The 26890-nt window shown below is 48.5% G+C and overlaps 2 protein-coding genes across 2 annotated transcripts in view; one reads left to right on the top strand and one right to left on the bottom strand.

Annotated features, from left to right (window-relative positions):
* Positions 1 to 23832, bottom strand: part of COL4A2 (collagen type IV alpha 2 chain) — a 191143-nt gene extending 167311 nt beyond the window's left edge. Inside the window, exons 1-3 of the mRNA XM_070578491.1 lie at positions 23619 to 23832; positions 23213 to 23300; positions 23038 to 23092 (exon numbers count right to left, since the gene is read on the bottom strand). Of these exons, the coding sequence (XP_070434592.1) occupies positions 23038 to 23092; positions 23213 to 23256 (99 nt within the window). The 5' untranslated portion in view covers positions 23257 to 23300; positions 23619 to 23832. The remainder of the gene's footprint in view (positions 1 to 23037; positions 23093 to 23212; positions 23301 to 23618) is intronic.
* A 61-nt stretch (positions 23833 to 23893) lies between these two features.
* COL4A1 (collagen type IV alpha 1 chain) overlaps positions 23894 to 26890 on the top strand; it is a 147103-nt gene continuing 144106 nt past the window's right edge. Inside the window, exon 1 of the mRNA XM_070578492.1 lies at positions 23894 to 24191. Within this exon, the coding sequence (XP_070434593.1) occupies positions 24108 to 24191 (84 nt within the window). The 5' untranslated portion in view covers positions 23894 to 24107. The remainder of the gene's footprint in view (positions 24192 to 26890) is intronic.

Genomic DNA, 26890 nt, shown 5'->3' with positions numbered 1-26890 from the left:
CTATGCCAGCAACTTTTACTTTGTCATGACCTGGTGTTATCACACCATTTTACTGACATAGTTTAGGTTTAGTATAAAATGCTCAAGCTGATCTTTGAAGGATGGTTTAAGAGCCTTGGGATCTTTCTAGAAGAAAATAGTATCAGTACATTTCGTTTTGTAAAAACTGATATGGAAAGAAAAACACATTACTGACCCCTAGAGAATCTGAACACCCAGGGACTATTTAAATAGCATTTGATGAGTAGTTATTTTATGTTGAAGTTAAGAAGATCTAAGACACACATAGAGGAATGTAGGCAGCAAAGACTCCAAAACAGCCTAATCTCCTGATTACCAAACGATGTAGAGAGGAACCAGTCAGCCAAAATAGGTCAAGACGGGCAACCCCGCTGTCAGTTACTGTAGAAAACTCTTCCTAATTGCTGTTTTGGAAACTAATTACTCTCGGCAAAAGCATCTCACAGGAGGTCTTAAATCCAAAGAAGCAGGGCCAAGTGATCTCGCCATACAGTACCTATATGGTACAGCCCCGGAAGGCACTCTACCATGGGTCAAATGGGACCACGCGGCTCAGAGCAGCATTTCAGAAGGAAGGTGTCTGGCTGATCCAGGAAACCTGGAAAAACAAAGATATGCACTTTGCTTTGAACCATAAGAGAATCCCAGAAATACTGGCCTGAGGAGGTTTTAGCCAATTTTCAGAGTTGCTTAGATGAATCATGAACCGGCAGATGGGGAGTCTCAATAGATTTCAGGGGATTTGCCCCAATCAAGCTGACATTCTGGCTGGGAAGGGCTCTGGGTTGTTCCTCCCCCCACCAACACCTCCCAGCCTCATTCCAACGCGCCACCCACCTACACAATGAAAGCCACCCAAGTAAAACATCGTGTCACAGCAGTATCTTTCCACGCTTGCCCCGAAACCTTACCCCCTTCTAAACGCTGACACGTCAGTTGTCTGCTTAGTGACCGTTATAATACCGAAAATTCCTTTATTTAGCTTGCTTGAGATGAAGTCATGCAGCTGTAAGAGTGACTTGCAAAACAAAATCAAGTTCCATTCTCGGTTAAAGGGGCCACGGAAAGCCTTGGAATCTTATTATTCATCACATTCCATTATAAAATTGTTACAGTGGCCCAAAATTTTAGAAAGCGTAATTCATATTTATAGAAGAACAAAATACACACAGTTGTTGGTTTGGCAACTTAAAGCAATATACTTACTGAATCTGTCATGTTTGGTTTTGCCATTAAAAGAGATGAAAAGCTGGCTTCACAATCTTATATTTTGCTGTATCTTATAGATCCCTCCTCCACTCAGTATGGAATTATACACCTCGCTGGGTGTACTTGGGGAAACCACTGAGCGTTTCTCTCTTTTCCCACCAATGTCAAGGCAGTTATAATATCCCCCTATACCTTTTGTGGGGTGATTGAGAATACCAAATGGAAATGTCCACGGAGCTACGTGAGTCTGGAATAACTTGCTTGGGACAAACTTTTCAAGAGAAAGAAGGGTTCTGACACCAGCTCTGCCACAAGCTAGTGACGTCAGTATGTCACTGAATTCCTCTGGTCTTCCTTTTCTTCAGCTGTAACTAGGGATGACGGCACGGGTCCCATCTATTTACAAGGCTGCTACGGGGATTAAGTGAGATATGAAGCTTTTCTTTGCAAAGTACAAAGAACTATGACAAATATAAAGTATCGGCAACAAGGCGAGGGCGGGATTTTCTGCTGTGTCCAGGAACATTTAGACAGCTTTACCCTCCAAATTCCACATCTGACATCTCCCTCTGGGGACTCTATTTTCTTTGTGTTCTCTCTTCAGAACCACCCCATTCCCACCTTTGCTAATGGTTCTCACTATTGTCTCAGATTTTCAAGACAGCCTTTGGTATGTCGTGAGTCACATCTCAACTTTCTGGATTCTCTAAATTAGGTACTCTTAGGCTTTCCAACTTCAAGAAATCAAAACTCAGGTTGACTCAAGGTGATGTCAGCGATGGGGGGCTTCTTCTTAGATGGGTACAGAGTAAGGGAAGAGTACATGCGGTGACGTCTTACATTGTTTTAAATTTACCTTATCTTTTAAAATACTATCATTGGAAAGATCTGATACCCTAGAGATTGAAGTAATAAGTGACTTGTTTAAAGGTCCAAACTTCTCCATTTAATTTACTCCCGTAGTTTGTTCAGATTAGCACGCCTCCTATCTCTTCACCAGCTTATGGGCTTTAAACATACTGTGCTAAAATAGAAGAAGAATTTATTTTTGCCATAGTATGGAACCTCAAAGAACTATGAGCTTTGTTCCATGACGTAGTTCTATGAAGATCAATGGGTTTTGGCTTGGTAGAATGTTCTGTACACCATTTCCAAAACAAGCCTTTAAAAACAGTGAATCATGTAATTTACTCAAAAAATGATCTAACACATAAAATGACTTAATTAGTGAAATTAGATGACAGCGTTAGTTTATCAAGGCTGTCCCTGGATGAGGGCTGGGGTGTCTCAATTCTACCAGGAGCTAGCTGTGTGGTTATAGGTGGGTCTCTGTCAGCTCCTTGTCTTCAGGAGAAGTTTGGACTAGTTGATCTCTAAGGTCCTACTTTCTCTGAGCTTTTCATCTGGGATGAACCCTTCACAGAAAATGTCCTTAAATATCATCCTTCAAATGGTATAATCATTGAATTAAACATGCTCTTAGCACATTGAACTAAACATGTCTGCACCTTCAATTTCTTCTGAAAGTTTAATGTTTTATTTTCATATTTTGTAAAAGAAAGGAATGAAATAGTGAAAAACAGTAAAAGGCTTAACAGAGGCAAATCTCCCCTTGGACCACATTTGCTTCAGCAAACTCAACTGGCCTTGTTTGGCTCTTTTTCAATGTCAAACTGGAGTGAAAAATTTGATTAATTTTATTTAATTGTGGAAAGATAAGACTGAACAGGAAAGATATCTGAATTGGGGAATTCTGAAAAGAGAAACAAATATTACTGATTTTTAAACAAATCAACAATCGAGCTAAGGAGTCATGGCCCTCGGCTAAAGGTTCTTCAGGATGGTTTAACCAAGTGGATAAGACTTACGGGAAACAGAGTATTTTGCACATGTAGACAAGTGTTTCAGAAGTGCCTTAAGCAGATTTGTCTCCTCAAGCAGATTCAGTATCTTCCTGATGAACCTTTTCAGACTATTCAGAGTAACTGAAGACTCCTTCTTGCCTACAGCTGACTGAAGACAAAGTCACCACTATTAGTCTAGATTAATGAGGTTTATGGTACATGGTTTATAGTTAATAGTTTCATCATCACCTAACGATCATTTCAAATACTGGCTCTGTTTCATGAATAAAATTTCAGGAAAATGTTATAAAAATCTATTTAGATTTTGCTAAGTCCACGGGAAATCAGTCAGTTTGGGTATGTGACCAAGGAAAGCTGTTTATGTTCCCAATTTTGTTTTAAAGGGTGATTTTTAAAAGATGATGGGCAAGTGCTGAATCTCACTCAGAAAAAGCACCGTTACTAGTTACGAAAACAGAATTTGCTGGGTGTGGGTCACCGCAGGAAAACTATTTCTCTGGGACCGCTGGGGGCATTTGAACGCTCCAGTGACATCCACAGAATGAATTCCTCTCTTGAAACAACATGAGCCAAGGACTTCAAGCTGGATTTCTTTGTTTTTCATTCCAACACCCCAACTCCAACTCTTCACTATAAAAAGACATGCACTTCAAAATCATCCGGGACTATTTCAGAGGATCACTCTAAAGCACTCTCAATTCCTGGTCTTTAAGGACAAGAAGCAAATGTAAAACGTAAACCAAATGTAAAGGTCACTTTGACTCTGAGATTGACGAGCCAGGATGGCTGGCTGGGGGGCAGTGCTGACGTAACCGACTTGTTTTCTGGACGGAGTCCAGTGTGGTCAGTGATGTGCAGAGAAGTTTGTCTGCAATACCCAGAGTGGGCGACTGCATGGGCTGAGCCCCGGGGTGGGTGAGGTCCTGAGTGAATGGAAGGAAGCCGGCCAGTGCAGGGAAGTGAACTAACCCAAGTGGAGCAGCTGGTGAAGCCGAGATGTGGACGGCCAGGAGTCCTGACGGCAAGCAACACAAGTAGTTGAAATGGGGGTCCTGGGGACTGAAGGCCACCAAGGTTAGGAGATGAGCAGCGGTTGGGTGAGAGTGGTGGGGTGTATGCTGGAACAGGGCAGAAGTGTCTCAAGCCGAGACCCTACACCTGACTAAGTGAACGTTGCTTCAAACTTCTGGGAGCAAGCGGGGGTATAAATTAAATAAGGTTTCACTATGAATCCAAATTTATAATCTATCCATGGTCAAGACTTTTTGGTCATAAATTGGTCAAGTCTTTCAGTTGCCTACGAACTGCCATCTGAGACTGTGAGTTTCACTGATTTTTGAGCAGTAACTCAATTATCAAGCAAAGACAGTATTATTCTCAAGTTGCCATGTAGACTAACAGGCTGACAATCAGGAACAGATTAGGAATCAAGGCGCTGGATGTAGATGGATCCCACCGGGCATGACCGAACAGAGTAAGAATCACCAAGGAGGCAGGTGGACGGGGCGTGGGGCAGTGGGAAGAGCCCAGGCTTGGGGGAAAAGCCCAAGTCTGGTGTGCAGCCCCTCTCTGTGGAACCTCTGCCGCTGAACCTGTGGGAGCCTGAGAAGGGGCCCATGCAAGTTGGGATCAGTGAAAACTCAAGTAACTGATGTCCATAAACAGCCTACTTAAGACGCTTCCTGTGGCCTGCAATGTGCTGATGGAAAAGAGACGGGAGGAGCTGTCTCTACATTGAAAAAGTTCTGGAGCTACTTGCCAAGGCTCCAAGACTCAGGTGTGCAGAGGGGCTGGGGGGAGTGGGCTGTCACCAGGGAGGGTGATGAGGAGACACACTCAGGTTCAAGTGGTCACTGAGTTCACAGGGAATCACAGTAATCACAGCTCCTGTCAGGGGAAATCTGTCCCAGGCACTGTGTTCAACGCTTTACAGACATTACGGAATTTAGTCTTTTTAGCAACTAGCTGAGGGAGGATTATAAACTCATCTTACAGAGAAGGACAACAAGGGCTGTGAGTAACTAAAGATCTCACCGAAGGTCACAGTTCACGACTGATGGAGCCCAACTTCAAGACCTGTGAGCTGGACTCTGAGGTCGCAGCCCCTCACCCTCAGTGACAGGCAGGTGCGATGTGAGTTCTAAGTAAACGACTTGAAATGAAGTTCTGGGGAGAACGCATTCATAATGTGGGAGGCGCCTGCTCCTTCTCCTCCACTACATGCAAAGCACAAATCCTGTGCCTTGAAGGAGAGAGAACTTACAGGAGGAATAGGAGCCTGAAGAAGAGGAAGGAAAGACACGCAAAGGAATGAAGTGGTTAAGGCCTGCGGGAGGAACCTTCACACTATCACACTGCCTTAGTCATTGCTCAAAGCAAGGATTCTCTGCCTGGATCTGCTAATCTTTCAAAAAGATTCCCCTTGTAGACACTTACATGATATGTTTGCCTACTTAATCTCTGCTTTTCTCTCCAATGCGTGGCTGTCTTACATGGAATTTTCCGAAGGACTCCATTTGATAGATGCTTTAGCTAGAGTCGGTCAAACGCACGACTGACCTTCAGTAGGGACAACCAAGTGTCACTCCAAGAGAAGCAGAGCTGCCTCTAACAATGTAGAAAGATAACGGGGGTGGGGGCTGGGGGGTGGCGCTTTCGATGTCATTTCAAAAGCAAATAGGCTTCAAATAAACCCATGAAGCAGGAGTATTGTTTTCTGTTTCCAATAATTGGCTCTAAACATAGTGACTTCTGATGACAACTTACACCTTTGTTTAAACTTTGTTCAAGTGCTGAGCTAAGGGAGGTGGCATCAAGAAGACCCATTTTTGTGGGGTAAGTGTGTTTTCATGAAACAGGCCATGATGCCCCTTCTCCTGTTCTCCTCACTCCTCTAACAGGCTGTTTTTGCAAAGCTCAGACTTGCTCTCTGGCAGGACAGGACCCCAGAGGCCTCAGCCGCACGTGTCAAAAGATAAAACACTTTGCAAAGAGAACTTCCTTAACCCTTCCAGGGGGCAACAGATGACAATGATCTTTCTCTCCTCCATGGCTTTCCAAAACTTGCCTGCACAAGCGAGTGTGGTGTGTTCCTTGCAGCAATTTAGAAGACTGGCAGGACATTTTAGGGGCAAGCAGGCCCTGGTTACACATTCTATTGATTGCCAGGGAGCCACTATTCAAAGGGAAAACAGAATCACAAGGCTGCAGAGACGTTGTCTAGAACGTGTTACCCAAACCGCGGTCCCCAGGCCAGCAGCATCCCATCCCCTTGGAGTGGGTTAGAAATGCAGAGTCTCAGGCCCCACCCAGATCTGCTGAATCTGAACGTGCTGAATCAGACGTGGAGTTTGCACAGTGCTGCTCTGGCCTGGCTCTTCGGACTCCAGCCGGGATGAGGGGGCTGCACCCGATGTGCTTTCTCATGCACCCAGGTGAGGAGGCATCACCTCCTTGAGGACTCCTTGTCAGGGACTGGCATTTCTAAGAGAAAGAGACTTCCCAGGCAAGCCCCCTTCCCTTCAGTCACCTCAGGGGCCTGGTAGGGAGGGACCCATGAAGGAGCAAGTCCCGTTATGACTTTTATTGACAAGTCGGGGGCTTTGATTGACGGCCTCCCCACTCCCGCAGACTGTGGGGTTGGGGTCACTGGTCCACTTTCCACATTTTCACTCTTGACAGACCATGAAGCCAAGTTTCCAGAAGCACAAAGGAGGCCACACTGGCTAACCTCTTCTGCCCTGAAGAAAAAGTTCAGCTCAGCCCACAGACTGATCGTTGGCCAAAGGCCTGATTTCCCTTTGGGTCTGAAGCTCAAGAAAAAAAAATGCACGCTATGAAATAGCTTGGCACTCTGTCCTGCAGTGGAAGCATATTTTGCATTAGTTTGACTTTGCAGATAAGCCAACGTCTGTCTACCCCAGTAGTTTTTTATACAGCAATTCAAATGGCTGAAGCCAACAGAGAGGAACTCCTCGTCAGTTGACCTCAGGTGCATATTTCTGAGGGATGTGCCTTTGGCGCTGAGCAAAATGATTTGTGCTGTGATCCTGAACAAAAAAATTCCCCACTTAGCTTCACTTCTGATCAGGACTCCTGTCCTTCCAGCTTTCTTCACTCCTGCTGGCGTCTGTCCGTCCTGTGAGTCAGCTCCCAGCTCGATGCTGCACTGGGTACTGAAGAGCTAGCACGCCCATGCCCCGGCCCCTGCCCTCGTGGAGTTCACGGGGCCCAAGCTCAGGTTCGGGAGGAAGCAGCAGCCCTCTTTCCTTCGGAAGTTTCTTACTGCACCTCTGCATGCGCCCCCTATCATGAGCACCGGGCGGGCAGTAAGAGAATGCACTTCTGAGCCATCTTCATGGGCTTTCTCTGTCTGGGAGAAGGACCCTTGGGCTGGCCCCACGGCTTTCCTGACACTCACTCATTTAAACCCTCGGTTTCAAATTGCAGAGGAACGAGTATGAGCTGAAGAGACATAATCAGCATTGCTAACTTAAAAAAGAAAAAGTACATGGCAAGACTGGTGCCAGGTGTCCTTGAGGGCTCCTCGCCCCAACCTCTGACGTGGTCTCCAGGTAGGTGGCTGCCTGTCAGATGCTCGCCACCTCCTGGGCATCAGGTCACGGCCTGCTGACAGCTCCCCAGCCAGAGGGTGCAGAAGACAAACTCTGGAGTAGCTAAGGCGCCTCCAGTGATCCCATCTTTGGGATCTGAACCAGTGATGTGGCTGCAGGCCCTCAAACTCTTCGAGAAATGTCACCCCCACTCCCAGCACTGAATTCCACTGGACTGGCCACAGGTTTTCACAGGATCAGGACCTTTGTCCATTCGCTTCTCTAAGACGGGGAGACAGTTCAGCAGCTGGGGGCTGGTGTAGAATGAGAGCTTGGGCTCAGCGTGTCAGAACAAAACACTGAAAACGGGACCCTTCTCTGAGCCTGCCTCTGGATGTCCTCCCTCCCACCCCGGGAGCCTTGTGATCAAGCTTCCAGTCTCCTTGTTCAGAAACCTGAAGTATCTTGAGCCTTCCCATGGAATGGTGAAATAACACCTGTATTTAATAAAATTCCTTAAGCACCTCATGCAGATCGCTGTGCCTGGGGAGGACGCAAGGTCTGAGCTCTCAGGGAGCCTGGAGTCCAGTGCAGAAAGGAAGAGGAGCAAGGACTGGAGGTAGACACTGATAGAGTAGTTTAGACTCTCTGTCTCCACTTCTCCATGCTCTGGAGTGTCCCCACCCCATTGTGCCTGTAACCCCAGCACTGCGAGAAGAAAGAGGCCCAGGGCCTTCCAGCTTGGTAAACCTATGATAAGACCTCAGTCTTGGTGGCATCTGATGGCCTAATGACCACACCCTCCTAGAGACAGTCTCCTCTCCAGGCTTCTGAGCCACAGCTTCTCCAGGGCCTCCTCCTGGCTGTCTGTCTGCCTCCCTCCCTCGTCTTCGTGCTTCCATTCTCTATTTTCTTCCTAAGCAACCTCGTGCAGCCCTGGGGCCTTGGGAGCTCCAGCAAGTCCATGACGCCCTCATCTGCATCTCCGGCCCAGGCCTCACTTGTGAGCTTCAAACCTGCCCATGTGTGCTCTCCTGGACAGCTGCACGGTGCTTGTCCCAGAGGAACCCCAAATGAGCACGCCCTCGGAACCCACCATCAGGGAGTGGTCAGCATTCACCAGAAAGCGAGACAAACATCAAGAGGAGAGGGGCCGCCAGGAAGCCAGACAGAAGTGGGAAGACTGAGTGTGACAGATGGAAGTGCAGGGGGGCCCGTGGCCAATGGCCCGCTCACGCCTCTGCTTTGAGCTGAGCTGTGACTCCCTTCTTCTAAACCTGACGTTAACCATTGAAACCTACCAACCAAGAAAATAGAACTGGGCTTAAAATTCATAACTTAAGAAGCATAGGAATATTACTTAGCCTCCAAAAGAAAGGAAATTCTGATACATGCTACAACGTGGATGAACCTTGAAGACACTATGCCGAGTGAAATAAGCCAGACTCGAAAGGACAAATACTCTATGATGCCACTTACATGAGGTACCTAGAATAGGAACAGGAAGTAGAAGAGAGAGAACCAGGGGCCGGGGGGAGGGAGGAATGTGGGGTCACTAATGGGGGATATATTTTAATGTGGACAGAGTATCAGTTTGAGATGATGAAGAAAGTTCTGGAAATTGATGGTGGTGATGGTTGCACATAATGTGAATGTACTTAATGCCACAGAACTGTACACTTAAAAATGGCTAAGATGATAAATTTTATGTTATATGTATTTTACTTCAGCTAAAAAAACAAAAACAAAAAAACAGTATAAAAGAATCAACACAGGTTTGTACTATATCTATACAAGAGACCTGAGCTGACGTTTATAAGATCATTTTCAAATGATTCAGTTACAAACACTGTATGTTCGTCGTGTATGCGATGTATCAATCATGTGTCAAGATTTTATTTTTTATTTCAGGAATTTACTTAATCTTTAACACATGAAAATGCTTAGAAAGAATAAAGATCTGGGCCAGGCCGGTGGTGCAGCAGTTAAGTGTGCACATTCCGCTTCATGGCCCGGGGTTTGCCGGTTCAGATCCTGGGTGTGGACATGGCACTGCTTGGCCAGCCATGCTGTGGTAGGCATCCCATATATAAAATAGAGGAAGATGGGCACAGATGTTAGCTCAGGGCCAGTCTTCCTCAGCATAAAGAGGAGGATTGGCAGCAGATGTTAGCTCAGGGCTAATCTTCCTCAAAAAAAAAAAAAAAGAAAAGAAAGAAAGAATAAAGATCTAAAGTGTTTTTTGATGTGAGGAATTAAGGAAAACCTGCCTTTTTCCACTGTTTACTCTTAGAGACTCTAGATAATTAAACCCAATGAAGAAGAAAAATGAACATGAAGGCAAAAATGCTGCATGAATAAACAGCCTTAGCCTTTTGTCCTTATTCAAGAACTAGAAGAATAAAGGTTTTGTTAAGGGTACTGTAAAAAGGAGGAAAAAAAATTTAAAAATTGATGAAACATATGTATGTATGTATATCCCCTTTTAAATAAACTTATTTTCCCTGAGATACTGCTCTGGCTTTGCTCTCCCGTTTTTACACCAAAGAGAAGCGGATGGTCTTGGGTTAGATTTTGTTCCAGAGGACCCAACCTTTCAGTTATTTGAACTAGCAGTGGTGTCAGCCATTGCTTGTTCTAGAACTTTTAGACAGGATCAATACTATTCTCAACAGCTTTTACTTCCCAAGTAAGGAATTTTGGGGATTTACTCTCCTGTCCCCCTCTGGAATAAAGCCAGTCATTTATTTCTAGAACATGAAATTCCAATCAGGTGAGAAGCAGAAAAAAAACCAAAACACTCCTGTTGGAGAGCAAAAAAATTACCCACCAACCACAGTGCAGGGGCTCAGCGGCACCCATCAATCACAGCACATGGGCTCAGAATCACCCACCAATGACGGCACAGGGGCTCAGTAGCACCCACCAATAACGGCACAGGGGCTCAGTAGCACTCACCAATCACAGCACAGGAGCTGAGCTGAAATGAATGGCACCCACGTGGCGTGGGCATCGGAGTCCAATGACTGGCTCACCAGCAGTGGAGGGGACCCCGGGCTGTGTACCGCCAGCTGTGTCTCACCACCTTGTGTACTAGGTAAGCCATTCCCGGGGCATGGGGCAGAGTTTGGCGGTGGAGAGCCCAGGAGAATCACAGCCTTCTGGTGAGCACTACAAATCGTCCTCCTGATCTTAGAGGGCTAAGTGGTCTCTGAATGGGCTTTGAATTCCTTTACAATCATTTGAGGGACTGTATAAATCCCAATGGCCAGGCTGTACCCCGGATCCAGGAAGTCAGAATCCCTGGGGGATGGGCCCAGACCAGCATTCTGGAACATTCCCTAGATGACTGCCATGTGCAGCCCAGGTTGACAAACACTGCTAACTCTGATGCCTGGCCCCACCCCAGAGCAGCTCGCTCAGAATATCTGAAGAGCAGGGTCAGGGCTGTAGTCTCACAGAGTTCCCCAGGTGACCCTGACGTCCTGCCAGGCCCACCAGGTCCCTGGCTTCACAGAAAACTCGAGGCGAAGTCTGCATGTAAATGCTGATGTCAGATCCACTTTTGAGCAAAGTTTTAGATCTAGAAGAGCACAGGGTCTCGGTGGAGACATTTTGGAACAGGGATGAAAAAGAGGAAATGAGAATTTATTAAGAGGAATTTTCCTCTTTTTTCCCCCTAATTTCCTTAATGGGACTGCATTGACATGAATTGGAAGAGGATGATTTTTCTCTTCCATCTCCTGGCAAGAACAATTCAGCTGGAAAAGAAGAGTGGTGTGCTGCTACTAGGATTGGCACTACCACTACTGTCACCGGTGCCACTACTCCTAGGAGAGAGAGAGAGGGGAGCAGGCATGAGCACTTACGACTAGATGAAGGCTCCTGGGGGCTGAATTTGCTCTCTTACCTTGTTCCCTGCACCTTTCCTCCCTGTACGGGAGCTGGAGCTGAGCAACTTGGGTGACTTTCCACTCTAATCAAGAACAGACCTGACAACTAGATGCCGCGTTCCTGTAAACCGGGGTGCTGTGCTTCCTCCTAGATTCACTTGGCAGAACACGAGGACTACATTCTCCTTTGAGACCCCAGGAAATCTTTTAAGAGTTTGAAGGAATGCTTCATGTCATGCCTTGAGGGCATGTTCTTATGTGATAGTAGGAACCAGACCTGTTACCAGAAGGACATGTTACTAACCCGATCCATCATTCTACTAGCCTCCATTTTAAACATGAATGGTTTTTGCTAAAATTGTCATTTTTAACTTTGCAGCTTTTTAGAAATGCAATGAAAATGAATATGTTTGCTGTTTTGCAATTTAATAAGAGCCAAGGCAGATGGCTGAAAACTCCACTGTACCATGTGACTTAATGAGAAATGCATTTATTTTTCCAGCCTCTGGCATCTTGATGTTGGTAAGCACACGCAAAAACTGATGTCTACACGTATCGGCATAAGGTTTACAAATCATTTCAGACTACTTGCTGTTAATATTCCTTGTTTTGCAACGGGAAGAGGAGGCTGGACCATAAAAGCTGATGACTAAGACGAAGGAAATCCTGTCTGAGCTAAGATTGCCTTGGGGGGGGCGGGGTGGGAGGAAAGCAGCTGAAAGCTGGTGGGAACTGGTAGGGAAGGAAGGTGGTTTTTCTATAGGAAAGGAGAGTGTCTCAGACCCCTTTTTGGCCCTTCATTGTGACTTGGACGGTTGTTACAATGAGGACAATGACCAAGTAAGGAAGAAAGGGAAGAAGATGATTTTTCCTCCCTGTAATCTCCAGCCGGAATCTTCTTGTTTGAATCCATCCACTGGCCTTGCTCACCTGGGTGCTTAAGAGGAAACAGGTGGGTCTGTGTGTCCTGTTCATCCTGGTTGAGGAACCACAGTAGACAGACATCGAGTGTCGCTAATCTCGGAAATCAATGCCCTGTAGGAATTGGCACGGGGAATCCTCTCCTAAGATTCTGTTGTGAGATTTCTATGCCACATTGCCAAACCAAAATCTCTTGAGTTTTCTTGCTTTGTTTAAATTATACTTCGGTCTCAGAATTATTTGAACAAAATGTTCTTTGTTTCTAAGTCTTTCCATTTGTTCTAGAAATAATTTAGTTGTACCTTGACATAACTTTAAAATTAAAGTTCTTCCCTTTGCTGCTATTTCTCAAACTTAAGAAAACGAAAACAACTGTCCAAAGGCATCGAGAAGATGCCCCTACTACGCCTGTCACACCACGCGAACTGTGCGTGCAATGGCGAGCTTGTCCCCAGCTCAGCCTCCTGGCACCACAGCTACTCCCTGCCAGGAGCTACGAAGATGGCAGGGTCTCAGCGCTCTGGGCACCAGAATCCTGAAGATGAGAACCTGACTCCTTACAATTCCCTCCCACATCTCTTCAGTGCTGCTGGCCTGGTGCACCTGTGCCCACGTCCTCCTCTGCCCCACTATGCCTTGCTGGGCCCAGACTCTCCTCTCCTCTGCCTTGAAGGCCACACGCAGAGAAGGCCCTGTGACAGCAGAGAGGCCTGCAATAATTGTTCTCTCCTTTAAACTCAGTAAAAATCGAACTTATCTTTCTGTGGCTTCAAGTTTTTATGTTTTGAGGATGAAGACACATATTTAATTGAAAAAAACTCCTAGCACTAAATATCCATCAGCTAACATTTGCCAAGCATTACCATGTAAGACTGCAAAGATCTCTGCATGCAATTCCGTCTTTTAGCCTCAGGGCATACTTATGAGGAGGAATGATTTTTATTCATTTTAGAAATGCAACTAAAGCTTAAAAGCTAAGCAACTCGTCCAAAGTCACGCAGCCAGGAAGCAGCAAAAGCAGGTTTCAAACTCAAGACCCAAGCTGGCCTTGTTCCTCCAAGACCCCATACCACACTCCTGCTGTTTCTTCCCTATTCCCCTCAGAACAAAGCGTGGTTCTGAGTCTTGAGTGCGGCTTCTGCAGGCGTTTGCTGATGAGTGCGTCGCATGTGGAACCCACAGGACCGCAGGCTCCTGAGGTCACAGGAGACAGGACCTAGTCTCAGACCGTGGACTTGTGCAGGGTGCTCTCCCATCAGGGACAATCCCACATGGCAATATTTAACTCAAAAGGTTTGGTCAGGCAGTTGGACAACTCCTATTCCATATACATATACACAGAGCCCTCAGGACACTCCCACCTTCTGCTCCTGGCCTGTCCTTGCTCTGGACCCACACCTGAGCCCATGGGAGGATTAATGTGCATAATTTGTGAGCAAATACTATTCCTAGGAGAATCGAACATGTTCATTTGGCGAACGAATTTCACATAAATGATCTCACCATGAACTTGTGACATAGTTATCAGCATTCCTGTTTTACACATGAAGAAAAGCGGGCTCAGAAAGAAAAAGTGACTTCTCCCAGTCATGGGACTCAAACCCACATGCTCCAACTCTCTTTAATAGACCACACCTGTCTACCTGTTGGCACGTGGGAGATTCCACTGGAAAACATCAGAACGAAAAACAAAGCAGTAAAAGCAGACCCCAACAGGAAGAAGGTGGCGTCGGTCCAGGAAAAAGTGGATTCTGTCATCATTCCCCTGCTGTCCAAGGGGGTCTCCTGCACGGCCTAGATAATTTTGGGAAGGTGTCTTACTCCCCAGGGGGTTTCGGTAAATCTCTCTCCAAGTCAGGGCTAACAGTTTTCCAAAAGCCTCTCCGTCTGCCCTGAGATAATGCTGTGCCTGCAGGCCCCTCCCCCCTTTGCAGAGCTGTAATAAACACACCTTCCTGGCCTGAAATTTCCAAAAGGACCTGGAGAAGGAGACTCCGGCAGGCCCTCTGTTCTGCTGATTGGAGCCCCCTCTCCTGCTCATCCTTTCTGAGCCTCCCCTGAGTGAAGCCTTTCTAGTCTAGTTTCTCAGAGTTCACGAGCTACTCGGTCGTCTACACGCATAGGTCAGCCTCTCTACAGAAGGCACCTTAAAGAACAGGTCTGCCTAATGCTCCCCTGAGACAGTCATTCTCCCTGCTTCTGCCTGGGCAGCCCTTGTGGAGAAAGGAGCCAGGAGCATCCAAGGGCCGTGTGTGTGTGTGTGTGTGTGTGTGTGTGTGTGTGTGTGGTGCGTGTGCACGCACTTATGTCCTCTGTTCTCTCTCTCATCTTGATATTTACCTATCTATCTAATCATCTATCTATCTATGTCTATCTCTGTGACTCTCTCTCATCTACTTACCTATCTGTGATTTATTTATCTATCTCTATCATCTGTCTGTCATGTATCTATATCTATTAGCTGTCTATCTATACATCATCTTTCTGTCACCTATCTATATCTATCTCTATCAATCATCTATATCTCTATCATCTAATCCATCATCTATCTATATTCCACATAAATAATATACACATATATTTACATATAATGTACATATGTATATTTTACATATCCAGCATTTTACATATTTGGAATATGCACACATATTCTATGGCTAGGAATTTTTCAGCCTAGCACAGTGGTTAAGAGCAGAGGTTTTGGAATCAGCAAGTCTTGGGCTTCAGTTCCAGCTTTATTCCTTCTTGACCTTAACAAGTGCCCTAACCTGCGTGTGCCTCAGTCTGCACATCTGTAAAGGGGGTAACAGTTGTAGGCATTTAGCGGGTAATGTGTGTCAGTGGTTAGATCAGTTCCTGGCCCCAATGTGCTTGACTAATGGGAGTTGCTGTGTTTCTCCCTGGGATGTTTTAGCCATTCCTGGGAGTTGTGGAGCCCAGAAGCACCTTCAGGAGCTACTCTTTCTTATGTTGATCTCAGGGGACCCCTTCCCTTTCTCCAACCTGGAGCCAGTGTCAGCAGGGTGAGGGCAGAGGAGGAGGCAGGCTGAACCAGCAGGTCCCGCATCTCTCCTCCCCACACCAGTCTGCAATTACTGCACAGTCCTTGCTAATCGGCATCCCATTCCTCTAATGGACAAAGCAGAGTCCTGGAGGCATCCCAGGGAGCATGCCCACCAGCAGGAGCCCTTTCTTCTGTTCTCACAGGGCCCACATCCCTCCACAAAGACTCACACATCCCAAAGTGCTCAACATGCGGAAAAACGTATTGTTATGTAATTTCTACCAGGTACCAGAAAACTAGTCCATGTAAGCCAATAACACAAATTCTTCTGTAATTCCCACAGGGGAGATCACTCAGCTGGGCAAAAGCAGCAAAATAGGAATTTTATGGGTGGGGCTGAAACAACCCCTAGGAAAAAACGCAAATCTTTCCTGGAGAGATCAATGCTTTCTTTACCATCTTTACCATCATATATGGCTAGCTTTATCCAGTGGGGGGTGTGATTTCCAGCATTTAATTTGGAAAAAAAAAAACCAACAGTGAGAAAAAATATACTTTTATCTAGCCTTTTATTGTTTGTTCCATGACTGTATTCCTCATCCAAAAGATCTACACACTTTCAACTCACTACATCTTCACTCACTTATGGAGCAGACTTGATTGAGTGCCTGCTGTGTTTCAGGCCCTGGAGCACACAATGTCCCAGCGAACAAACCCTGGGGGAAAGATACAGTATGCCCTAAACTTTGGGTGGTGGTGACGACAAATGTTTAGTATCTTCAGGACCTATGAATGATCTTAAAATCACTGATCTTATAATCATTGATCTCTAACGATAATTTAAAGTCCTAGCAGTTTGAGAGGGCACGTTAATTAAATTCTTAAATGGGTCTCAATTCCAAGGGACAGAGGTCCCAGCCAGCTGCAGGTATCCTGACATCTGCCACATGGGTCCTCTGATAGGCAAGGGAGCAGGGTGTCCTTCTCGTCACAAGGCCTGCAGGCTACTGAGAGGAGAAAGGATGTGTAGGAAGCTACACAACAGAATTGCCAAGGGCCAGGGGCCAGCGGCTGCTCTGTTCCTGCAGGGTGCTGACAGAGGCAAATGTGTGAGGCAACAGCCCTTGGCCACTGGCCATCCTTGTTCCTGGCCCTTTATCCCAGGCCATAACAAAAGTAGAAGTTGTGACCACTTGGAGACTGCTAACTTCAAATTCCACCACAATGTCCTGTGGCAATACAGGGAGCACATGTGGAGGTGGGGTTGGGGACCCTGGACATCCCAGGGCAGAGCCACTTTCTCATCCTTGCCACCCACTGGGTTTCCTAGACATGCAAGAAGGTGGGGGTGAGGCTCCCCTTTTCTGTACAGCACCTACAGATGCTGGCCCCACAGATGAGTCAGGGCAGCGCTGTGACCATGTAATGTTTAATATCTTCCTGGAAGCGACACCATCATGCAAACCTGCCATGCCATCGCAAGCTCGGGAAACAACTGTGCAACCGTTTTCCCTCCCCAGTCAGTCAGTCAGTTAGAGGAGGCTCTTGTAGTTCACCCCGGGACCCTGTGCGAGATGCTAAGCTGTGGAAACTCCATCGGGCTGCCTTTCCTCTCCTCTCTTCATAAAGCACTCCACCCAAGTGAGGGGACAAAAGCCCTTTCCCCTGGCAGGGGTCACTTCTGCTATATTTCCAAGTACACAGAAGTGCCTTTTGTTTACTTAGCCTATGAGAGAAAAGAATGGGAGCAATATTTTCCTCTCACTGGCCACATCTGCGGCTCACTAGTGTAAGACTTGCTGATTCTCAGCTTTCTCTCTGCACTTGTCTGTCTGGTTCAAGCACGCCAAATGTGACTGGTCCATGGCTTCTAAGAGCAGATGTTTACTTGGAAATAATTTAGATTTCCAGAAAAGTTGCAAAGATAGTGCAGAGAGGCCCTGTATAGCCTTCACCCAGACATGATGATGCTATGTCAACATCTTATAGAACTTCAGCACATTTCATCAAAACTGGAAATTAACCTGAGTACATTAGCTAAACTACAGACTCTACTAGAATTTGATCAGTTTTTCCACTAGTGTTCTCTCTTCCAGGATCCAGTCCAGGATACTGCATTGCACTTGGACAGTTTTTTACAAAAGAACTTGTTGCTTCAAAAGGCAGCCTCACTCAAGGCAGCAGAACACATCCTAACAGAAGGCCCAGTGTGCATCAAGAGTCTGCCAGGAGCGGCAGGAGATGGGCAGGTACCAGCAGGAGGAGATCCAGGCGCTCAGGGCTTAGTTAGGGTCTAGTGGGTGGGGCAGAGCTTGCAGGGGGAGCTGTGGGCAATGTGCACTTTCTTTGAGATTCACTCCTGACCCATCTGGACAGGACTGGAGAAACCCATGGGATCTCCCTAAGATTAGACATCCCCTTCTTCTTTCATAGATAAGCTAAAGAGAAATCACAGACCCCAGGGAAGCCAATGAAACCAAGGTTAGTGAGTCATTCAGGGCTTCAGCTGTCCCAGGAGTGTCTCATTAACTGAGGGAGCAGCTTCCAGAGGAGTGGCAAGAGGTGACTACCAAATAACCTGCCCCTGCTCTCATCTCAGGCGATTAAGTACCATTCACTGGATTCCAGAAGCTTCTCACACTCTGAAGATGAAAAGCGGAATGCAGCATATTTAAGTCATATCCTGGAGCAGCCCACATGCTTACTTGGAAAAGCATTCCCATTTCCAATGTTACAGCTGCAAAGGGTGAGAGCCAGCTCACTGTGGCGGTCTCAGCCCAGGGCAGCACCGTGTGCGCTCTGTTCTGACTCTCCAGCTAATCCGGGTGCCTGCTTTCCAGAAGCAGTCCAGCACGGACATCACACCACACAACTCTTCTTCAGTCTTCCCTCACACCCCAGAACCAGAGCGTTAGGTGACTTGCCCTGGGGTCAAACAGCCAGTTGGTACCCAGGCTGGGTGGCACTTTGTTGCCCCCAAGACTACTGTGCAGCCACTGGCCCTGGAGACCACCAGCCACTGCACAGACTGCCTGGGTTACAAGCGGAATCAACCAAGGCCATGGTTCCAAACTTCACTCACCATCTTCCCCAACGGTGAGCCCACCAAGAGACTCCAGCAGACACAGCGAGAGGCCCAAGTCAGAGCTTCCTCTAAAGGCCTCTCATCAAAGGCGAGTATTCTCTTTCAGAGCAAAAGAACACCGCCTTCCAAAACCACCTTCTACGTAGTGATACCTTCATTGTATCATCATCAAACATAATGTTGAAAACTTCTGTCTCCCTTCCACTTCCATCTTTCCCTCACATTTTCTCTATTATTTCATTGAAGCTAGTCACCCATTTTTTTTACCCTCTCCCCAGAAAGACAGACAATCCTTTGACTTTTATTATTTTAGCAGTCTTTGTTTTCTATTCTAGAACTTTTTACTTGAATCTCACTTTTTTGCTCTCCCTCTGGTTCTGAAAATACCCACTGACAGTGTGACAGCTGTGTCCCCTCTGTCCACCCTTTGTACCTGCAACTGGCTGGATGCTATGACAAATCCCTGGTGTCATTTACTGTGGCTAGGGCATACAAGCCACCCCGGGGGGCTTACTTTAATAGCCTCCAGAGAGCAGGAGACAGGCCCGTTTTTCCATTAACAGAGAAAGAACCTTGTGATATCTCCCTTCTTCTTGGGGGCCTAGATTTTGAACAATAGGACTAAAGCTCTAGAGAATTCTGGGAAAGAACTGTTCTCCATAATTCTTAAATAGAGCCCTGGAAGCATCTTAGCAATATACGTGTTTCATAATTTTTCAATACGCTGATTGAAAGGAGAAGAGAAAAACTTTAGAACACATGGCTTCTTTTCCCTTCTTTTTTTTGCTGGGAGGAGGGAAATGCGTGGCAGGCTGCAGGAGCATCAGTTGGACTTTCCAGGGCTTGGAGCCCTGGAAGGCGCCCTGGAAACTGAAGCTGGTGCGGAAGGCAGTCAGGAGCGCAGCATTTCCCGGGGACACAGCCCCTGTGCCTGCAGGGCTCTGGCTGCCCCCACACCTGTGAGAATCTACATTATGTGGCCCGTCTCCCCAGCTTAGTGGTGAGACTGGCCCACAGCACATTTGATCTCAGGGAAGGTCTTTGTTATTTGGAATTCTCTTCCTCCCAGAATCACACAGGACTGGTCTCTTAGATCTTCAAGGCTGCTGCCCCATCTCTTGAGATAAGTAACAACACTCAGCATGGGTTGCAGTGAGCACTTTTAAGTCTCCAGGAAGGCCAGGAGCACACCGCCACAGGAACCTCCCCACACACAGGCCCAGCAGACACCTCCTGCACACGCTCCACCCCACACACCTCAGAGGGCAGCATGTGCCATGTGCATCCACTCAAGCGACAGCTGCCAGCCCTAGAGGTGGGGCCAGTATTCCCATCTGCATTGTGGGGGAGGGGTAACCGGCACACAGGGGTTTGGTGAGAGCTAGTGTGTGGCGGCAGCTCCTCAGATGCCGGGTTGGGACTGGCCCCAGGGAGCCTGCCTTCAGAGTCGGGATGGCAACCCTATGCCACACTGCCTTTTAGGATGGGCCATCTGCACACGCTCCCAGCACCCTGGCGCTGCATTTGAGGCATGCCACCTTAGGAAAGGCAGCCTGAACAACAGGGAGTGCTGTTGCACATGCCGAGCACCCGTGTCCACACTGGGTCCCGAGCCCAGGATGCCCAGTGGGATTTCTCCTTCCTTTTCTCCCCTTGGATGCCCAATTGCATCACTTCTCCCTTGCTCTGGGCTCCGCTTCCGAGCAAAGCAGGAGGGGAGGATGAGGGAGAGTCGCCTTCCCAGAAACCAGTGTGTGGCTTTACTCTGTTAGTCACAGTCAAGAGCAAGGAGAAACACAACCAGGAGACTCAAATCCTGGACCTCAAGAGCGCCCTCTTTACTGACTCAGTGTGATCCTGGGAAACAGTGCTGCAGGCAGATGCCTGGGTTCAAATCGCACGTCTGCCACTTACAAAGACAGAGAGCCTGGGCAAGCTGCTTAAACTCTGTGCCTCTGTCTTCTCATCCGCAGAACGGGGGTAATAATAGTTACTTACTCAAGGAGGTGTGTTTTCTTATGAGGCTTAGATGAATTAATGCACACAAATTGGCACCTAGGAAGTACTCATTAAATCATTTTCTATTTCTTCACTGACCATTTTCAGCTACTTCTGCTACAAAGCTCATCAAGCTACAACCAGCAGCCCTTTTTACTGAATTGACCCCCACCCCCAGCCAAGAGTCCTTCGCACCAAGAGGCAATGAGACAGGACTCTTGAGCATGGCAGTCAAACAGGGGAGGAGCTGAACTTGCCACAATTAAGAAAGATTTTTTAATGAATACAGTTAAGGATCAAGAAATTATTTCATGAGTAACAGCTATTAAAGCCAGTGGTCAATAAGAAGGCAGGAAGTAGAAGATCCATTGTTGAACATAACACATTGCATGTCTGTTGAATAATACATATCAATATGTCTCTAGTAAAATGACTCAAAAGTATTTATCTGTCTTTATGTGTAGTTTAGAATCGAATGCCCAGGGAAATGAAATAAATTGGCAAGTGACTCCAATGGCCTTCCAACCCAATATTCTTAACTCAGTGGCTGCCAAACTTTGGCATCAAGTGGGAATGCAGGCTCCCACGCTCCAGCCCAGGAAGACTGACTAGAAAGTCTGAGATTCCAACCAGAAGTCTGAATTTTTAAGCAGCCTTTCCAGGTGAGTGTAGGGGGCCAAGGATTGTACTCTGAGAAACACTGCTAGGCAAGAAATGGTCTTGGTCCCATCCAAGGGCAGAGAGCAAGGGGGACTCAGGTGGCTGTGCAGCGTCTAAGAGGTTTTAGAGGAAGGTACAGAGGGGCATTCCATGTGGCAGGGCACTGGCCTCTGTACCAAGCTGGGGGACATTCTCTTCCTGTTCAAACGGTGGAAACTGGGGCTCAGGATTTATGAGATCAAGGCAGAGCTGCGTTTAGTACCCTGGGCTTCTGATAGGAAGCCCTGTCCACCAATTTTAGGATCAGTCGCAGAGAAGATTCCTGAGACTCTACCATCCTCAGGAAGGGGAACATTGATATTACAAAAGTGGTTCTAGGGGACCGAGGGGTGTGAGAGACAGCACAGCCAATGTGCACACTCTCAACACGATTCTGTGCTCTCCTTTTGGGGGACCTCTTCCTCCTTTGAGTGTGTGCGTGTTGGTCTGGCTCATAACTCTGTGCCAAGTCCTATATGTCATGTGTGCATAAAGACCCATAAGGGTCAATGGGCTGGTTTAAATATTTAGATTCTGGTCTTCTTCAATCAGGACATGTGGAAACGAAGGAGAGACGGACCTGAGCTCTAAGAAAACTTCAGCCTGGAATGCTCTGGTCAAAGTCTGTGACCTCCTCTTCTGACTTCCCAATCTGGGCCCTCAACTGGAGTAGAAGGCAGCAGACAGAAGTGAGGCTAAAGGTCCTTTCCCAAGCTAGGGTAGCTCTTCGCTGCTCCCTGCCTTTAAAATCCTTGTTTGTTTTACACGAGGACAGAACAATGTGAAAATAACAGAATTTAAATCAAAGCACCAACACGGCTTCCCATTGTTCCCTGTGCGCTCTCCGCCCAGAGTGGGAACCCAGAGGGGAGGGGGCGTTCCCAAGCGGAGTCACCTGGGAAATCAGGTGTGACAGAAATCCTATCCCATCAGACACAGCACAGAGAGAGTGGGGTCCAGAACACCTCATCAGTCCCCTGGATTTTCAGTCCCAGTTTAAACATTTGTGTCCTCAACTGAAGGGACCCAGCAAACCGGTGGCACTTCAGCCCTGTTACATAAAGCTCGACGAAAGTGGCTCCTACTAGTTAAACACAATTTACAAAATCCCACAGGGCAGTCACCAGTGCAATGACAATACCGGCAGAGCCGCCTTGACGGCAGGGCTGGGGGGGCGGGGGGTGGACACTCAGTAAACAAGGTCACAGGTGGGAACCTTATCAGATCTCACCGGTGACTCTTCCAGCGCCAGAATAAGACCGGAAAAAATGCATGTTTTCTGCCATTCTTCCCTCACAATGGTCAAATTGTACAATGTTGTCGTGATCCTCTCCTCGCCCCGCCCATTCCCCCAAAGCTTCTCTTTTAAAAGAATGAGACTCTTCGCAAAGGACAGTACCTAGACACCAGCTTCTCAATGCCACACGTCTCTCCCCCCTCGCCCGGCGCCTCACTGCCATGTGACTGACAGTCATCCTCGATACTAAGGCTGGGCTTGGCTCAACCGAGGGAAAAGCACGCCGCAGGCTACGTTTTAAATTATTGGCTCCCGTGGAAGCGCAGACCCCTGTAATGCACAGGAGTGAAGGTGGGGAACCCAAGGCACACAAGTTCCCTGGGAAAAGCGAGCTTTCTCAGAACCTGGGCTGGGCAGGGGCTGCAGGAGGACACACAGGCACACAAACACGCTCAGGGCAGCACGCACGAGCTGCCTTTCGGCAAGGCCACTCGGTGTCCCAACCACTCTTGGGTGCGCGAATAAAGCCCGTGAACCGGAGGCAGGACTTACCCCAAGGACGCTGTGGGCCAGGAGCCCCACTGTCACGAACCCCAGCAACAGCCACCTGGATGGGAGAGGGAGGAAGAGCGCCGTGAGCGTGTGGCCGCGGCTGGGCATTTCCTGAAAGTTACACGAAAGGTCCCGTCGCGCAGGACCCACGGGGACACGGCAAAAAGTTGCTTACCGCCGCAGGGCAGGGCTGGACGCCGCGCACTGGTGTCTGTCCATGCTCCCAATCTGGCCACTCTGGGCTCGGGTCAGTCCGTCCCAGCCTGGAAGGCGAGAGACAAAGCGGGCTGAGCTCGGGCTGGGAGGGGAGCATCCTCGCCGCCCGCGTCGGTCTGCGAGACGCGGGAAAGCGGGGTGAGCCCCCGCCTCCTCGCAGGGGTGACACAGAGGCGCCCCACGGCGAGACAGAAGAAAGGGGAGCCTTCCATTTAGGCCCTGGCTGGTGCTACTCAGCCGTGGCCGCTCAACACCCCCCCCGGCCCCCACACCACTCCTGAGAGAAGGGCGCGCAGCCCGAGGCTGCTCAGGGCGCCCCAAGTCTGTGGCCTTGGCCCGGGTCTCGTCCCCGGGGTCGCTCTCACCTCCGGCCCGGCTTCAGGGGCTGCCGCCCGCGCGCATCCGCCCTCCAGCCGCGCGCCCGCCCTCCAGGCCTCCCTGGGCGCCGGCCTCGGGGCCCGCGCGGCTGCTCGCAGTCCTCCGCGCGGTGGGCGAGCGCGGAGCGCAGGGTCGCGCCGCGGCTGCGGGAGGGTGCGGAGCGCGGAGCCCTGGCGTCCCGGCGCGCGGCGGCCACAATCCGCGAGCCGCGCGCTCCCGCCGCCTCTTACCCGCGCCGCAGGGTCCTCCCCTTTGAGACGCCGCCCGCGCGCCGCCGAGGGGAGGGGGCAGCGCCAACAAATTGGGGAGCTCGCCTGGCCGCGCTCAGGTCTCCGCCGCGAGCCGCCGCGCCCGGGACGGTGCGCAGCGCTCACGCCCCGGCCCTCGCCCAGTGAGCCGCCCGCCGCGGCCCCCGAGCGTCCGGCCGCCGGCCCCCGCCGCCCCTCGCCGGTCCCCGCCGCCCCGGGCGCGCCACCATGGGGCCCCGGCTCGGCGTCTGGCTGCTGCTGCTGCCCGCCGCCCTCCTGCTCCATGAGGAGCGCAGCCGGGCCGCTGCGAAGGTGAGTCCCGCCGGCTCCGCTCCCGGCGTCCCGCCCTGCGCCCGGGGCGCCCGGCGCAGCCCCTTTGTCCCTGGCCGGAGCCGCTCGCCCGCCCCTCGGGGGTCGCGCGTGGCACGGCCAGGTGCAGTCTCTGGGCGGGTTCCCGCTGGTTATCCCTGGAGGCTGCCATCGCGCATCCATTAGGGGAGACTCCTTTGTTGTGGGCTGGGTAGGGGCAAGTTAGGGGACTCCTCGGGGCCCGGGGCAAGCAAGCAGAACTTGGAGCGCACCGTGCGGGGTTAGGGTGCCCGGGAGTCAGCAGGATTTGAACTCGCAACGCGGGGCCCTGGGCCGCTGGGCGCCTTCACCTGCCCTGGGGCCCCGGGTGGGCCGGGGGCGGGAGGGGTGGACACGGAGCCCCACGCTGCTCGGAACCCCACATGTGTGCCCGGGAGTCGCTTTGGGCGTGTTTCTGTGGTTCTTTGGAGACTCTGCTGGTTGATGCTGAACAGTTCTGGGCCGTTTGCCTGGAAACAGCTGTATCTTTGCTTTCCCACGACTTTTCTCTTGCTAACGTCCTCTCAGGAACAGAAGTGGGGCTGCTCTTTAGTGCAGCTTTAAGGAGTTACCATACTCGACCCACTGCCTTTTATTAGTATATTTTTAAAAGAAATTATAACCACATTTACATTTGAGTGTAAAACCAAAATGAAACTGCATCTCATTGTTCTACGAACCAATTGTTTTCCTAGTTTTCCTTTCCTCCGGCTATGTGCTTGCCCGGAAAGGATCTGGGAGTTCTGATTGCAGAAGTCAAGGCTTCCAGCTCTGGACAGTCCTTGACGTCCTGTTGTTCTTCTTTCCTTCTTTCCTTCCCCTGGGACAGAAGAAAGACCTCAGCTGTTCCCCGGGTCAAAGCCCTGTAGACAAAACCCAGGAAGGTGTGGCTTCTAAACACATTTTGCATCGCCCCCCAAAGGTTTAACAGTGATTTTGCTGCTGCCACATTTGCCATTTACTCTTGCCGTTTCAAATCCAACCCTTGCTCCCGGTTTTTTATTTGTTTGTTTCCTTTTTAACTTCTCTTAGGAAGAAGGATAACTCGCTGGCTTCACTGTGTATAAATTATTAACTGTTACTTGCCAGAATAAACTGGTAATATGCACGTCTCATCACTCGGGGTTTGCTTCCCAGCCGGCACCTCCTGCCCCGGGTAATGAAAGGACTAATGATTACACCAGCAATTGACTTCAGATTGTTTCTCCCAGCCCAGAGTCTAGCCAAGCACCATAGCCAGTTATTTAAACACTCTCTGATAATGATGACAAAATACTTTCAAAAGAGGAGGCTCCAGAACGCTTTATTTGGGTCCAGAAACACTGACCAAAACGTGTAACACTTCCAAAGAGTGACTGCTAAACTGGATGTCAAGCAAATGTGAGAAAGTTCTCTACTTGGAAATATGAACTTCTGTTTGGACTTAGATTTTCTGATTGATAATATTAGCAAAGCAAAACTAGTTGTAAGAGCTAGCTTTTCAAATAGCCAGGACTTTAAAGAATGAGCCACTCACTTATGGGAAGTCCTGTTCCTAGCTGGGAAATCAAAATCATTCCTGTTGAGTTTGGGATTATTTTACTTCCCTTTAATTATTCTCGAAAGCCCAAATACATTCCTGTGCACGGGCTTTGCTCTGTCCCTCAGGGTCTCATGTAGTGTTTCAAGCGATCTGGCATGTGGACATCCTCTGATCACCAAGTGAGTTGACAGGTATTATCATTACACTGTATTTTTCCTGGCTTAGTTAGAGGCAGAAAATTTATTGCTATGTGTATGACTGAGTGTACAAGGAAATCCATTTAATAATAATATCTAGATAATTTTTAAATTGATCTCACTTTTCATGCCATCAGTAACGTTTTTTGCTTACCTCTTTCCAGAATCAGTTGTTAAGTGTACCAAAAAGTTGAAATAACTTCCATATTGATCCAAGCAAAATATCACTTAAAAATAGATTTTGAATGATAAGATGCTGTGGATCAATCAAACCCTAATTCAGAAGCTGCTATGAGTGATTCTTGGAAACCCTGCTCCTTTGGAGTATCTGAATCACACTTTGCCTGCATTTATATGCCCAAATTGCATGCATTTTTTTTCACGTGCAAGGCTGTTTGATTTTATATTTGACCATATCTGCTGTGGACATACTGTTCATTTACTGGTGGATGGATTTTCTAAGCCGGTGGTTTTTTCCCATGCCACACCTACCCCCCATTCCCCTTCCCAGCTTTCCTTTCTTAGGCAAGAAAAGAGGACGAGGGTGCAGGCCTGAGACAAGAATGTGCCCAGAGTGTTATGCTCGTGAGTGGCCTCTGTTCTCAGTCAGGCAGTCATACTGAGCTGCATGAATTATTCCTTCCGCAGCCTTCAAACTGCCCCCCCAACTGGTCTGTGTGATGCTTCTTAGCGAATTATTTCTCAGGATCAGAAATATGAACTTTTCCCGGAGAGTGGGGACGCCTGCCTAGTCATATTGGCATCTCCAGACCATTAGTCACTACTCCTGGGACCAAATGACCTAGAATTCAAATACAGTGAGATTTAATTCCCATGCGAGTATGGACCATGTTCTGCTAGAAACATAATTTAAGTGAGAAGGCTGGTTTCTGACTTAGTCCCAATGACAGCAACATGGACCTAGTATCTCGAGAGTGAGATTG

The sequence above is a fragment of the Equus przewalskii genome, chromosome 16 (genome assembly GCF_037783145.1).
Source record: "Equus przewalskii isolate Varuska chromosome 16, EquPr2, whole genome shotgun sequence".
In the NCBI taxonomy this organism is placed as follows: Eukaryota; Metazoa; Chordata; class Mammalia; order Perissodactyla; family Equidae; genus Equus; species Equus przewalskii.
This window is presented reverse-complemented; position numbering and strand designations above follow the sequence as displayed.